This window comes from Nycticebus coucang, chromosome 5 (assembly GCF_027406575.1).
Source record: "Nycticebus coucang isolate mNycCou1 chromosome 5, mNycCou1.pri, whole genome shotgun sequence".
Classification (NCBI taxonomy): domain Eukaryota; kingdom Metazoa; phylum Chordata; class Mammalia; order Primates; family Lorisidae; genus Nycticebus; species Nycticebus coucang.
This window is the reverse complement of record NC_069784.1, coordinates 109,205,894-109,221,659: the sequence shown is the minus strand read 5'-3', so window position 1 is coordinate 109,221,659 and position 15,766 is coordinate 109,205,894. Positions and strand designations below refer to the sequence as shown.

General features: G+C 35.4%; 1 protein-coding gene across 1 annotated transcript in view; it reads left to right on the top strand.

Moving 5' to 3' along the window:
- The window catches only part of MOXD1 (monooxygenase DBH like 1), a 104,305-nt gene that overhangs the window by 76,323 nt on the left and 12,216 nt on the right, over positions 1-15,766 (top strand). The window contains exon 10 of the mRNA XM_053592533.1: positions 4,618-4,760. Coding sequence (XP_053448508.1) covers positions 4,618-4,760 — 143 coding nt within the window. The remainder of the gene's footprint in view (positions 1-4,617; positions 4,761-15,766) is intronic.

Below are 15,766 nucleotides of genomic sequence, written 5' to 3'. Positions count from 1 at the left end.
TTCAAGAAGTGGACAATTTATACATTAGTCTCTTCCAGAAAAAGAAAGAACGCCTTCCTCTAACTCATTTTATGAAGTTTATATTATTTTAAAACTAAACTTTCACAAGGATCGTATAAAAGAGGCCAGTCAGATGCACTTGGTGGAATATCTTTGCCAAATTATTAATAAACTAAATTCTGCATTATATACAAATATAATGTTAGGACCAATTTGGGGTTAGCTAAGAAAGTAAACTTTATTTAAATTAGATAATATGTTAATGTAATTACCCATTACACTGAGAGATTAAAGGAGAAAGACAGATGATCACCTCGATAGGGCCAGAAAAAGCTTTCATGAAATTTAAGTTCATTAGAGAGGGAAAGGCATTTAGAAAACCTGAAATATGAGGGGATTGTTTTAACTAGATAAAAGTTAGCTATGAAAAATGTATAGCAAATATTAACTGTATGAAATAGTAGCATTATTTCTCTAAAATTAGGAAGAGTACCACATTTTTTTCACTGTTTTTATTCAACATTGCACAGGAAATGAGATATAAGATTCAGAAAGAAAAAATGAAGAGGCAAAACATATTCACAAATACTATAATTCTTTATATCGAAATCCTCCCACAATTGATAATATCTAAAATTAATTGCATTTCATATGTAAGAACTATCTGAAGAAAACACAATTTAAAATTTTAAATTATATAGAAATAAAATCTAACATTAGATGGATTTGAGCTCTATGGATAATATTGTAAATGTTTAATGCAAGACATTAAAGAATGCCTAAAGAAATTAAGATATATCATGTTCACGAATAAACAGGCTCAGTAAAATGAAGAAAATCCTTCTATACAAATTGGTCCATACATTTGATAGTGCAGGAAAAAAATTCAGAGAGATTTTATAATTTGGAGGTTTGATATCCTCACTAGGAAATCTTTCTTCTAGCCAAGTCTGCAAAGATATTTCTCCTAATTTTTCAATTTTATAAACATTTTATTGTTTTCAAATATACATGAAAGAGCAAGAAGTTAAAATTAAGCAAAATCCAACTAAAGAGAACAAGATGGGAAACAACTTCTAGATATGAAGGCTTATCTTAAAGCTATGATGATTAATACATCATAAATGGAGTCTAGAACACAATAGGGATCTTAGAAACAGATCTATCAGTCCTATATAAAAATTTGGTTTATGATGGACACAACATTCAAATAAAGATGCTGGAACAACTGAATATTGATACAGCAAAAATAAAATTGAGTCTGCATCTCATACAATACATAAAAATCAATTCCAAACATACTAAATATTTAAATGACAATAAAAAATTTTAAAAACATTGTAAGAAAAATATTTTAATATTTGTTTCCAAACTTGGAGTAGTTAAGAATTTCCTGACCAAAACATAAAAAGCATAAAATATAAGTACAGATTGATGAATTTGCAAACCTTAAAGCTCTTGGTTACCAAAAGACACTATTAAGAAAGGGAAAAGACGGGCGGCGCCTATGGCTCAGTCGGTAAGGCGCCGGCCCCATATACCGAGGGTGGCGGGTTCAAACCCGGCCCCGGCCAAACTGCAACCAAAAAATAGCCGGGCGTTGTGGCAGGTGCCTGTAGTCCCAGCTGCTCGGGAGGCTGAGGCAAGAGAATCGCCTTAAGTCCAGGAGTTGGAGGTTGCTGTGAGCTGTGTGATGCTACGGCACTCTACCGAGGGCCATAAAGTGAGACTCAGTCTCTACAAAAAAAAAAAAAAAAAGAAAGGGAAAAGACAAATTGTAAAAAAAAAAAATTTGCAATACATAAGCAGAAGAGTAATATGTAGTTTTTATAATATAAATTCCATAAATAAGTAATGGCAAAGACACAATAGAAAAAGAACATAGGACACAAACATTTCAGAGAAATAAAAGCCCAAATAGATAACTCTTACATGAATGTGAATATAAGGTACTCAATTTTGTTTAAAACTAGGGCCATGCAAATGTAAAGCATATTTTATGTTTACCAGTTTGGCAATATTAAAAATTTCATTTTCATTGTGCAAAAACTGGAATACTCATAAATTGTTAGTGGGAGTGTAAATTTGTAAAACGACTTTGGGGAGAAATATGGCGTTATCTAGAAAAAGTTAGAAATTCTTATATATGTCTACTTAGTCCCATTCCTATGTAGATTTAACTGTGGGGTTACTTTTGTGGAATGAATTTCCAGAAAGAAATATATAAAATATTCATAGTATTATGTCATAACACAGGAACAAAAAAACTAGAAAGAGCTCAAATAATCGTCAGAGGGAGAACAAACAAATACATTATCATATATTTGTAAAATGAAATAAAATGTAGTTGTAAAAATTAATGAATTAAAACTGCATATATTACAAGAATGAAATCAGAAGAACAAATACTGTTGGACTAAATAGAGGAGTTTGTTTGCAGTAGAACGTATGTAGTGTAATAATAAGAATGTAAAGTTTAAGAACATACTAAATTAAACAATGTATTGTTTAGGGATGTACACTTCAATTTACTAAATATAAAGTGTAATGAGAAGCAATATAAAGATAAACAATGGGAAGCAGAGGAATTGAAGCCAGGCACACAGCAGGTAGTCAGTGCACTTGTGTTGACTTTATTTTTTTGTCATGACTTATATATAATTTTTGTTTGTATATAATATTTCACCAGAGACATAACAAGTTATTATTGTAGTGAGTGTTTTTATGCACAACCCTGATGCTCTTCTCAGGGCTAACACAGCCAACCCCAGCCATTGGGAATATCAGATGATAAGATGAGGGTTCACAGCTATGTCCCTCATTGGAAATTGCCCTTGATATCAGAGAATGATTCATCTAAATTTATATCTTCTCCAGTCAGTCAGTCAGCACCCAATGACCAGTTGTTAAAAAGTTATAAAGGTCCAGATTTCTAACTATAATTTGGTACAATGCTACATAGCCATCCTAGTTCAACAATAGATTAAATATAATATTGCTGAGTTATCAGTTGTAACCTTACTTGTGGACTAGCTTTTGCCTTTGCCTAAATTCTCTCTTGCTTACCAGGTGCAAGACATCATGTTGTTGAAATTCATAAAATCATTGTATATTAGGCACTACATTGATGTATAGCCATGAGCAATACCACTCATGTTTTTCACCTTCATTTTTGAAGGATAGATTTGCTAGTACAAATTCTTGGTTGGCAGTTTCTCTTTTTCCTACAGCACTGAAATATACAGCTCTAATATCTTTTTCTTACCTCCATCATTTATGATGAAACGTCAGCTGTCAGTCGTATCATTGTTCACCTGTGTATGATGTGCCATTTTTCTCTTGCTTCTTTCAAGATTTTCTCTTTGTCTTTGGCTTTCAGCAGTATGACTATGATGTGTCTAGGTATGGCTCTTTTTTTATTTATCTTTGGTATTTGTTGAGCTTCTTGGATCTGTAAGTTAATGTTTTCATTAAATTTGGGATGATTTTAGCCATTACTTCCTCAGATATTTTTTCTACCTTTTCCTTTCTTTCTTCATTCTGAAAATCCAGTTACATGTTTACAACATACATGTAGACATGCCTGTATGTTAGGCATACACATTAGAACATTTAATATTATCCCACAGATCTCCAAGGTGTTTTTACTTTTCTTTAGTCTTTTTTTCTGTTGATTATTTGAATGAGGTAATTTCTACTGATTAATCTTTAAGTTCACTAAGTTTTTTCTTTAGTCATCTCAAACTGCTGTTAAGCTCATCTCATGAACTTTTTATTCAGTTTTGGTACCTCTCAGTTCTAAAATTTCTATTTTTACATGGTTTTCCTTTCTCTAGTGTCATTTCCTATTTGTTAACTAATTTTTAACTTATTTTCCTTTAATGACTTAAACATATTTTTCTTTAACTCTTTGCACATTTTTAAACAGCTTCAAAATATTTATATCTGCTTTCAAGTCTTTGTCTGCTAAATCTAACATCTGCATCTTGTCACAATCCATTTATATTGACTCCCTCCCCCCCTTGAGTACAGATTACAGTTTCCTGTTTATTTTTTTGTTTAATTCTTTTTGATTTAAAATGAGACATGGTGGATATGTTATAGTAATTCTGGATCCTGTTCTTTTAAGGATCTTTGATTTTTTTCCCCCCTAAATGTTAGTAGACAACTGGCTACCAGTGGATCCAAACAATGAAACCTCTTTCTCTTGTGGTATGCAGCTGCTAATTTTTATACACATGAAGATAAGATTATAGAAATTTTAGTTTAATCAGGAAAAAATTATGTCAAACTGATTAATTGGTATTATGTTAGCCAAACATTGTCATGATTCTCTGAAATATTCATTATGGTGAGAAATTAATAAGAATTTTAATAAGATCATTAGGTTATTTAAGAAAGGCAGCATTTAAAAAGGTGGAAATAATTCTGTTAATTTTTAAATGTGTCACTACCTTTATAAAAGCTGAATTGTCATTTAAGTTATTATTTTTCAGCTTTAAGATTTATTCAATTTTAGTATTGGAAGGAACTGTATGACAATAATGACTTAATGTGTTTTAAGTGTGAGAATTGATGGAACATGTACATTGTTAGATAAAATATCCCTATTTTCAGGGAGGACTCAGCACCAGGAGTGAAATGTGTCTCTCATACCTTCTTTATTATCCAAGAATTAATCTTACTCGATGTGCAAGTATTCCAGACATTATGGAACAACTTCAGTTCATTGGTGTTAAGGAGATCTACAGACCAGTCACGTAAGTAGTAAAGGGATTTCATGGCAGAGGTTATATACTTCAGAGGTTATGATAAAGGATGGGCTTTATTTTCATATTCAATTTACTACCACATTATGGAAACTTTTTATGTGCTGTTCTTCTTGATTACTTTCAACTGTTAAGACCAGGTAGATTTCTTGACTGTTATGTCCAGGGACCCCAAGACCACCCCAGGTTCAGTGGTTTTCTAAGAGGAACTAAAGATCTCAGAAAATAGTTGTACTCCCAGATAATATTTATTAGAGTGAAAGGATACAAAGCAAAAAGAACAAAAGGAAGAGGCACATGTACCAAAGTCTAGAGAACGCCAGGTCTTTCAAAGAGGCTTCTGCCAATGGAGTCACACAGAGTGTGCTTAATTCCACTAGCACCACATGTATAAAATGCTGTCTTTTGGAAAAGGTCATTAGAGACTCAGTGCCCAGAGTGTTTTGGGGACTGGTCACATAGGGACTCTCTACCTACCACTTACCAGCAATCCAGAATCCCAGAAGGAAGGCAGGTGCTTAGTATAAACTGCATTGTTTGCACAAACAGTTTAGGTTCAATGAGTTATTCTTATCATTTAGAGAAAGTTTTATATCAGCATAGGAAATTATTAGTATTTTATTTTGTTATTTTTTTTATTGTTTGGGATTCATTGAGGATACAAAGAATGAGGTTACACTGATTGCATTTGTTAGACAAAGTCCCTCTTATAATTGTGTCCTGCCCCCAAGAGGTGTCCCATACACCATGAAATTCTAATCTCCTCCCACCTCCCCATCCCCACTTGCTCATTCTCCTACCCCTCTGCCTTGTATAAGCTCATCTACTGCCTTCATATTAGAATTGAGTACATTGGATTCTTGCTTCTCCATTCTTGTGATGCTTTTCTAAGAAGAATGAGTTCCACCTCCATTCAGATGAATACAAAAGATGTAAAGTCTCCATCTTTTTTAATGGCTGAATAGTATTTTACGATATACTATGACACAGTTTATTAACCATTTCTGGATTGGTGGGCATTGAGGCTGTTTCCTTATTTTGGCCATTGTAAATTGAGCTGTGATAAACAGTCTAGTGCAAATGTTCTTGAGATAAAAGGATTTCCCCCCCACTCTGGGTAAATGCTTAGTAATGGGCTTGCAGGATCAATGAGAGGTCTAATTTGAATTCTTTCACGATTCTCCATATGTCATTCCAAAACGTTTGTATTACTTTGCAGTCCCACCAACAGCGTAAAAGTGTTCCCGTCTCTCCACATCCATGCCATCATCTGCAGCTTTGAGACTGGGCTATTCTCACTGGGGTTAGGTGATATCTCAGAGTGGTTTAGATTTGCATTTCTCTGATGATTAGGGATGATGAGCATTTTTTTCATATGTTTTGTCAGCCATTCATCTGTCTTCTTTAGTTCTATTCATGTCTCTTGCCAAGTGATACATGAGATTGTTGGGTCTCTTTTTATTGATTAACTTGAGTTCTCTGTAGCTCCTACTTATCAAGGTTTTGTCTGATTCATAATATGCAAATATCTTTTCCCATTCTGAAGATTGTCTATTTGCTTTGGTTGTTGTCTTCTTAACTGTAGAGAAGCTTTTCAGTTTAAGTCTCATTTGTTTATTTTTGGTGTTGTTGCAATTGCCACTGAAGTCTTCTTCATAAAATATTTCCCCAGGCTGATGTCTTCAAGAGTTTTCCCCACACTTTCTTTGAGGATTTTTATTGTTTCATGTCTTAGATTTAAATCTTTTATTCATCTTGCATCAATTTTTGTAAGTGGTGAGAAATAGGTCCAGTTTCAGTCTTTTACATGTGGTTATCCAGTTCTCCCAGCACCATTTATTGAATAGGGATAGGGATTCGTTTCCCTGGTGTATGTTCTTGTTTGGTTTATCAATGATTGGGTGGCTGTAAGAGGTTAGTTTCATCTCCTGGTTTTCTATTTGGTTCCAAATGTCAATGTCTGTATTTTTGTGCCCAATATCATGCTGTTTGGATCATTCTGGTCATGTAGTATAGCAAAAAGTCTGGTAGGGTGATACCCCCCAGCTTTGTTTTTATTACTAAGAATTGTGCTGGCTATATGGGGTTTCTTCTGGTTCCACACAAAATGAAGAATTATTTTTTCCAAATCTTGAAAGTATGATGATGGTACTTTAATGGGCGTTGCATTGAATCTGTAGATTGCTTTGGGAAGTATAGACATTTCAACAATGTTGATTCTTCCCAGCCATGAGCATGATATGTTCTTCCCTTTGTTAATACTTTTGCTATTTCTTTTCTTAGGGTTTCATAATTTTCTTTGTAGAGTCCCGTATCTCTTTTGTTATGTATATCCCTAGGTATTTCTTTTCTTTCTTTCTTTTTTTTTTTTTTTTTGAAGCTACTGTGAAGGGAATTGTGTCCTTGATTAGCTTTCCATATTGGCTATTATTGGCATATACAAAGGCTATTGATTTGTGGACATCGATTTTTATATCCTGAGACATTATTGTATTTTTTGATAAATTCCAAAAGTCTTGTGGTTGAGTCTCTGGGGTTCTCTAAGTATAAGATCATATCCTCAGCAAGAGTTTCACCTCCTCTATCCCCATTTGGATGCCCTTTTTTTCCTTCTCTTGCCTAATTGTATTAGCAAGAACTTCCAGCACTATGTTGAATAGTAGTAGCAATAGAGGACAACCTTGTCTGGTTCCAGTTCTGAGTGGAAAAGCTTTCAGTTTTATTCCATTCAGTATAACATTAGCTATGGGTTTGTTGTAGATGGCTTTGATCAGATTAAGAAATGTGCCACATATGCCCATATTCTTAAGTATTCTAATTAGAAAAGGATGCTGAATTTTATTGAATGCTTTTTCTTTATCTATTGAGGGGATCATATGGTCTTTGTTTTTGTTTTTGTTGATATGGTAGATTACTTTTATGGACTCACATATGTTAAAACAGCCTTGCATCCATGTGATGAAGCCTACTTGATCTTAATGAATTATTTTTTTAATGTGTAGCTGTAATCTATTGGCTAGGATTTTATTGAGAATTTTTGCTTCTATATTCTTTAGTGAAATTGGTCTGAAGCTATTTTTAGTTGGATCTTTTCCTGGTTTTGGTATCAGGGTGATGTTTACTTCATAGAACATTTTGTGGGAAGATTCCTTACTTCTCAATTTTTTGGGGAATAATTTCTGCAGTATGGGGATAAGCTCTTCTTTCCCTCTTAAGACTGCTTTTGCTTTTTGTACAGGTTTTCCCCCAGGTTTTTGTAACTTGTGTCTTCATTGTTGTTATGTTTGAGAAATTTAATGATTTCCTCTTTTATCTCTTCCTGAACCCAACTGTCATTCAGCATAAGGTTGTTTATTTTCCAAGTCTTTGTGAGGGGATGAACATTTTCACTGGAGTTGGGTTCCACCTTTATTGCCTTGTGGTCTAAGAAAATACAAGGTGCAATTTCTATTCTTTTAATTTTTGCTGAGGTTTGATTTGTATCCTAAGATATAGAAGTACTCTATTTTGGAGTAAATATCATGGGCAGACAAGAAAAATGTATATTCTTTAGCTTTGGGATGGTGTGTTCTATATATGTCTATTAATCCCACTTGTTCTAGGGTCACATTTAAGTCTTTTGTAAATTTATTTAGTTTCTGTTTAGAGGATCTGTCCAGTTCTGTCCAAGGGGTATTAAGGTCCCCGGCAATTATGATGTTATGGGATATTATATTGCTCAGACCCCTCAAGGTCTGTTTTATAAATCTTGGAGCCTTTAAGTTAGGTGCATAAGTATTTAAAATTGAAATGTATCCTTGTTGTATTGTTCCTTTGACCAGTATAAAATGTCCATCTTTGTTTTTCTTAACTTTAGTTGCTTTAAATCTGCTTGTATCTGAAAATAAGATCGCAACTTCTCCTTTCTTTTGATTTTCATTTGCGTGAAATACTGTTTTCTAGCCCTTAACCCTGAGTCTTGTTTTGTCCTTCAAGGTTAGGTGTGTCTCTTGGAGACAGCATATGGATGGCTTGTGCTTTTTTCTTTTTTTTAATCCAGTCAGCCAGCCTTTGCTTCTTCATTGGTGAATTCAGTCCATTCATTGACATTTATTGAGAGTATTGTTAAGTGTGGTGAAGTTCTATTCATGTTATTTTTGAAAGTCTGTTGTGTTTTATCCTTTGTGCCGTAGTGAAAGCTAAGTTTTGACCTTTAGCTTCTGGGAGTTTACTTTGCTGGTGGTCAATTGTGATGGTCAGTGTTGAGACTAGGTCTTAGTATTTTCTGTAGAGCTGGTGACATTGTGGTAAATTTCCTCAGTGCTTGTATATCCATCAAAGATTAGATTTCTCCATCAATTTTAAAGCTTAATTTAGCAGGATACAGAATCTGGGGTGAAAATTGTTTTGTTTTAGAAAGTTGAAGGTGGATGACTATGGTCTTTTGGCTTGGAAGGTTTCAGTTGAAAAGTCTGTTCTCATTCTAATGGCTCTGCCTCTGTAGGTCAGTTGGCGCTTACTCCTGGCAGCTTGCAGACTTTTTTCTTTCATCTTGACTTTGAACAGGTTCATTACAATGTGTTGTGGAGAGGCTCTGTTTGAGTTGAGATGACCCAGAGTTCGATATTCATCTGAAAGGAGTGTGTCAGGGTCTTTAGTAAAACTTGGTGAGTTTTAATTTATGATAGTCTCCAGTAGGGTTTGGAGATAGAAATTCCAGTAGGAATGGAAATTCCTTTGGGATAATCTTCTTCCCCTTCAGAAATCCATATTATTCATATGCTTAAAAGTTTCATGGAGTCTTGTAGTTCTCTAAGTGCCTATTCTGCTTTCTCTTTCTTCCTTTCTGCCTCTTTGACTATGTGGTTTAACTCAAAAACTTTATCCTCTAACTCTAAGGTTCTTTCTTCTTCATCATCTAACCTATTTTTGATAATTTCCACTGCATCTTTATACTTTCTGATTGTCTTCTTCATTTCCTTAAGCTCCAACATATCCTTTCTATATTCTACATATCTCCCATCTGACTTTTGGTTCTGTCTTTCCATTTTCTCATCCATTCCTTTTATTTTTTTTCTTTTTTTTTTTATTAACATTAAATAATAGCTGTGTACATTAATGCGATCATGGGGCAATATACACTGGTTTTATACACAGTTTGACACATTTTCATCACACTGGTTAACATAGCCTTCCTGGAATTTTCTTAGTTATTGTGTTAAGACATTTATATTCTACATTTACTAAGTTTCACATGTACCCTTGTAAGATGCACTGCAGGTGTAATCTCACCAATCACCCTCCCTCTACCCAGCCTCCCCCCTCCCTCCCCTCCCTCGCCCCCTTCCTCATATTCTTAGGTTATAACTGGGTTATAGCTTTCATATGAAAGCCATAAATCAGTTTTGTAGTAGGGCTGAGTACATTGGATACTTTTTCTTCCATTCTTGTGATACTCATAAGAAGATGTTCATAAGAAGAATATGTTCCAGCTCCATCCATGTAAACATGAAAGAGATAACGTCTCCATCTTTCTTTAAGGCTGCGTAATATTCCATGGTGTACATATACCACAATTTATTAATCCATTCGTGGATCGATGGGCACATGGGCTTTTTCCATGACTTAGCAATTATGAATTGGGCTGCAATAAATACTCTGGTACAAACATCGTTGTTATGATGTGATGTTTGGTCTTCTGGGTATATGCCTAGTAGAGGAATTATAGGATTGAATGACAGATCTATTTTTAGATCTCTAAGTGTTCTCCAAACATCTTTCCAAAAGGAATGTATTAATTTGCATTCCCACCACAGTGTAGAAGTGTTTCCTTTTCTCCACATTCACGCCAACATCTCTGGTCTTGGGATTTTGTGATATGGGCTAATCTTACCAGAGTTAGATGATATCTCAAAGTAGTTTTGATTTGCATTTCTCTGATGATTAAGGATGATGAGCTTTTTTCATATGTCTGTAGGCCATGCACCTATCTTCTTCAGAGAAGTTTCTCTTCAAGTCCCTTGCCCAGCCTGCGATGGGATCACTTGTTCTTTTCTTGCTTATACGTTTGAGTTCTCTGTGGATTCTGGTTATTAAACCTTTGTCGAATACATAACCTGCAAATATCTTCTCCCATTCTGAGGGCTGTCTGCTTGCTATACTTACTGTGTTCTTGGCTGTGCAGAAGCTTTTTAGTTTGATCAAGTGCCAGTAGTTTATTTTTGAAGCTGCTTCAATTGCCCAGGGGGTCCTCCTCATAAAATACTCGCCCAGACCGATTTCTTCAAGGGTTTTCCCTGCACTCTCTTCTAGTATTTTTATACTTTCAAGTCTTAAGTTTAAATCTTTAATCCAGTGAGAGTCTATCTTAGTTAACGGTGAAAGGTGTGGGTCAAGTTTCAGTCTTCTACAGGTTGCCAACCAGTTCATCCAGCACCATTTGTTAAATAGGGAATCTTTTCCCCACTGAATGTTTTTAATTGGCTTGTCAAAGATCAAATAACAGTAAGTAGCTGGATTCATCTCTTGGTTCTCTATTCCGTTCCATACATCTACCTCTCTGTTTTTGTGCCAGTACCATGCTGTTTTGATCACTATCGATTTATAGTATAGTCTGAGGTCCGGTAGCGTGATTCCTCCTGCTTCGTTTTTATTTCTGAGTAATGTCTCGGCTATTTGAGGTTTTTTTCTGATTCCATATAAAACGAAGTATTATTTTTTCAAAATCTTTAAAGTATGACAGGGGAGCTTTACTTGGGGTTGCATTAAAATTGTATATTGCTTTGGGTAGTATGGACATTTTAACAATGTTGATTCTTCCCAGCCATGAGCATAGTATGTTTTTCTATTTGTTAACATTTTCAGCTATTTCTTTTCTTAGAGTTTCATAGTTCTCTTAATACAGATTTTTCACATCCTTTGTTAGATAAACTCCCAAATATTTCATCTTCTTTGGCAGTACTGTGAATGGAGTATAGCCCTTAACTGTTTTTTTAGCTTGAGTATTGTTGGTATATATAAAGGCTACCGATTTATGAATGTTGATTTTGTAACCTGAGACACTGCTGTATTCCTTGATCACTAAGAGTTTTGTAGCAGAATCCCTGGTGTTTTCCAGATATACAATCATATCATCTCAAAGAGCAAAACTTTGATCTCTTCTGATCCTATATGGATACCCTTGATCGCCTTTTCTTCCCTAATTGCGATGGCTAAAACTTCCATTACAATGTTAAAGAGCAGTGGAGACAATGGGCAGCCTTGTCTGGTTCCTGATCTGAGTAGAAATGATTTCAATTTAACTCCATTCAATACAATATTGGCTGTGGGTTTGCTGTAGATGGCCTCTATCAGTTTAAGAAATGTCCCTTCTATACCAATTTTCATAAGTGTTCTGATCATGAAGGGATGCTGGATATTATCAAAAAGCTTTTTCTGCATCAATTGAGAGAATCATATAGTCTTTGTTTTATAATTTGTTTCTGTGCTGAATTATATTTGTAGATTTATGTATATTGAACCAGCCTTGAGACCCTGGGATAAAACCAACTTGGTCATGATGTATAATTTGTTTGATGTGTTGCTGGATTCTGTTTGTTAGGATCTTGTTGAATATTTTTGCTTCTATATTTATTAGTGATATTGGTCTATAATTTTCTCTTCTTCTTGGGTCTTTTCCTGGTTTGGGGATCAGGGTGATGTTTGCTTTATAGAACGTGTTGGGTAGTCTTCCTTCTTTTTCTATATTTTGGAACAGGTTGAGTAATATAGGTACTAGTTCCTCTTTAAAGGTTTGGTAGAATTCTGACGTGAAGCAATCTGGTCCCTGGCTTTTCTTTTTAGGGAGATTTTGTATGGTTGAATGTATTTCAGAACTTGATATAGGCCTGTTCAACATTTCCACTTGATTCTGGCTAAGTCTTGGAAGATGACGTGCTTCCAAATATTGGTCAATTTCCTTCAGATTTTCATATTTCTGAGAATAAAATTTCTTATAATATTCATTAAGGATTTTTTGAATTTCTGAGGAGTCTGTTGTTATTTTGTCTTTGCTATTTCTGATTGGTGAAATTAGAGATTTTACTCTTTTCTTCCTGGTTAGGTTAGCCAATCGTTTATCTATTTTATTGACCTTTTCAAAAAACCAACTTTTTGATTTATTAATCTGTCGTATAATTCTTTTTTTCAATTTCATTTAATTCTGTTCTAATTTTGGTTATTTCTTTTCTTCTACTGGGTTTGGGGTTGGAATGTACTTCCTTTTCCAGTTGCTTGAGATGTCCCATTAAGTTGTTAACTTCCTCTCTTTCCGTTCTCTTGAGGAAGGCTTACAGTGCTATAAATTTCCCTCTTAGGACTGCCTTTGCTATGTCCCAGAGGTTCTGATAATTTGTGTCTTCATTGTCATTTCGTTCCAAAAAATTTGGCAATTTCCTTCTTAATCTCATCTCTGACCCAGCTATCATTCAGCATAAAGTTATTTAATTTCCATGTTTTTGTATGAGTATGCAGATTCCTGTTGTTCCTGAGTTCAACTTTTATTCCATGGTGGTCTGAGAAGATGTGAGGAATAATTTCTATTCCTTTAAATTTACTGAGGTTAGACTTGTGACCTAAGAGGTGATCGATTTTGGAGAATGTTCCGTGGGCTGATGAGAGTATGTGAAATGTTCTGTAGATGTCTGCTAAATCCAAATGTCGGATGGTTAGGTTTAAATCTAAAATTTCTTTGCTCAGCTTCTTCTTGGAGGATCTATCCAACACGGCCAAAGGAGTGTTGAAATCTCCGACTACTGTGGAGCTGGAGGAAATCAAGTTGCTCATGTCTGTTAGAGTTTCTCTTATAAATTGAGGCACATTCTGGTTGGGTGCATAAATTTTGAAATCTCATCATATTGAGTATTACCCTTAACAAATATGAAGTGACCATTCTTATCCTTTCTTACTTTTTTTGGTTTAAAGCCTATTGTATCTGCAAATATAATTACAACACCTGTCTTTTTTTGATTACCATTTGCCTGATATATGGATGACCATCCTTTCACCCAGAGTCTATTTATCTTTTAAGGTAAGATGTAAGATGTGGTTCTTTTATGCAGCAAATATCTCGCCTGAGTTTTCGTATCCCGTCCACCAACCTGTGCCTCTTTAGAGGACAGTTTAAGCCGTTCACATTAATGGAGAATATTGATAAGTCTGGTAAAATTTTGGGTATCGAGTTATTTGAAAGTCTAGTGGACATTTTTAATCTTTTCGCCACTGTGGAAGTTGGAGTTTGATCAAAAGTTTCTGAGTGAGTTTACTTTTGAAGTAGAGGATTGGGCTGGTCATTATGGAGGATAGGTCTGAGAATATCCTGAAGAGCTGCTTTGGTTATGGCAAATTTCTTCAACATATGAATGTCATTAAAGTATTTAATTTCTCCATCATAAATGAAACTCAGTTTAGCTGGATATAGGATCCGGGGTTGAAAGTTATTTTGTCCTTTTATTGTTTTTATCATCCATATTTTAAATTCCCTTTCTGTCAAATTTATTAATTCTTTATAGGTGGAGTCTTCTGCAATAGCTGCCTCATGGTCCCTTGGTGGGAGTTGCTGTGCTGTGGTTTTTCATGTTGCCCAAATTTCTCTATTGGTTCTTCCTCATCTATTTTTTCTTCCTGTCAACTGCTTGTCTTCCTTTTTCCTTCTCACTGCTTCCTTTGCTTCAAATTACCTTATCTCAGAGCTTAGGTCTTGAAGTGCCTCAGCCTGAGCAAGGCAGGCTCTCCCTCTGGCTAAAAAAACAGAAGTCCTTGCTCTTGATGACAATATGTTGCAATATGTCACTGGGACACCAGGTGGCACTGTGCTTTTTTAGGAGACAGCATAGCCAGCAACCTCCATGGTTCTTATTCTAAACTTAGTTGTGTTAGGTGATTGCCTGATTATTTCCTCAGCATTCAGACCTTGTTGGGTTGGGACTTAAAACTCACAAGAATCCTTTAGGGGAAGTTCTCACAGTGCTCCCCTGACTGTAGTTCCCATGGGGTGCAGGAATCCCCAGAGTGGAGTACTGATCCCAGCAGGTGGAATTAAGACAGCCATGGTTTAGGCCCCTGTGAAGATCTTCTCACAACCTTCCCACAATGGCAGCCACCTGGCCACAAAGACCTTCTCAGTATGGCTGTCTCCCGAGCCACCAAACCTATGGCAAACCCATTCCAACTGGCATTCAAATCTGGTTGTTGTATACTGAGTCTGCCACTCTTCCAAGCTTTCCACTCAAGGCCCAGCTTCCCCCAACAACTGAAAACTCCGGAAAGGGGTGGGAGTGGGGCAGCTGATCCCAGCTGGTTGCAATCATGTGCCTAATTCATCAGATTTCCACCACTCAGATCATATGCTATATCTAGCTCACCACCTCCTTGCTGTGCTCCCTGAGCTACAACTCTGGGTAAGGTCCCTGTGCCAGGTATGGATGGGTTCTCTCTTTTTCCCCGGTTGTTCTAGGAGAGGTCAGCTGAATGATCCTTCTGGGTACAGGAAATTATTTAAATTCCATGATGCCTGCTACAAGTCATCCTTGCAAGCTGGCTTTCTGTAGCTGGCATTATTAAGCCAGCCAGTATGTTAACTTATTCTGCACAATTGCATATCAAAGAAATGATATATGAAAAAATAATGATAAATATTGTTTCTGCACTCTTGAGATTATATTCTATATTTGGAGAGAGGTAATAAACAAATATAAAATTTTATATAGTAGCAGGTGTCATGAAGACAAATCAGCAAAGAAAGTGTGGAGCTGTTGCCTATGGGGTGGAGAAAGTCTCTTTGGGGTGGTGACGTTTTAGCAGAAATGAACCTAATGAAGAATGATCTATAGAAAGATATATAAATGTATTCTGCACAATAATAATAGCCAGCATAATGACCCTCTGGTGAGTATAAACCTACTATGTTTGAGGAACGACTAAAGCGTGTGTTCTGCTGGACCTTGAGTGAAGTTTGATAGAAAAGTGATGAAATCTGACCG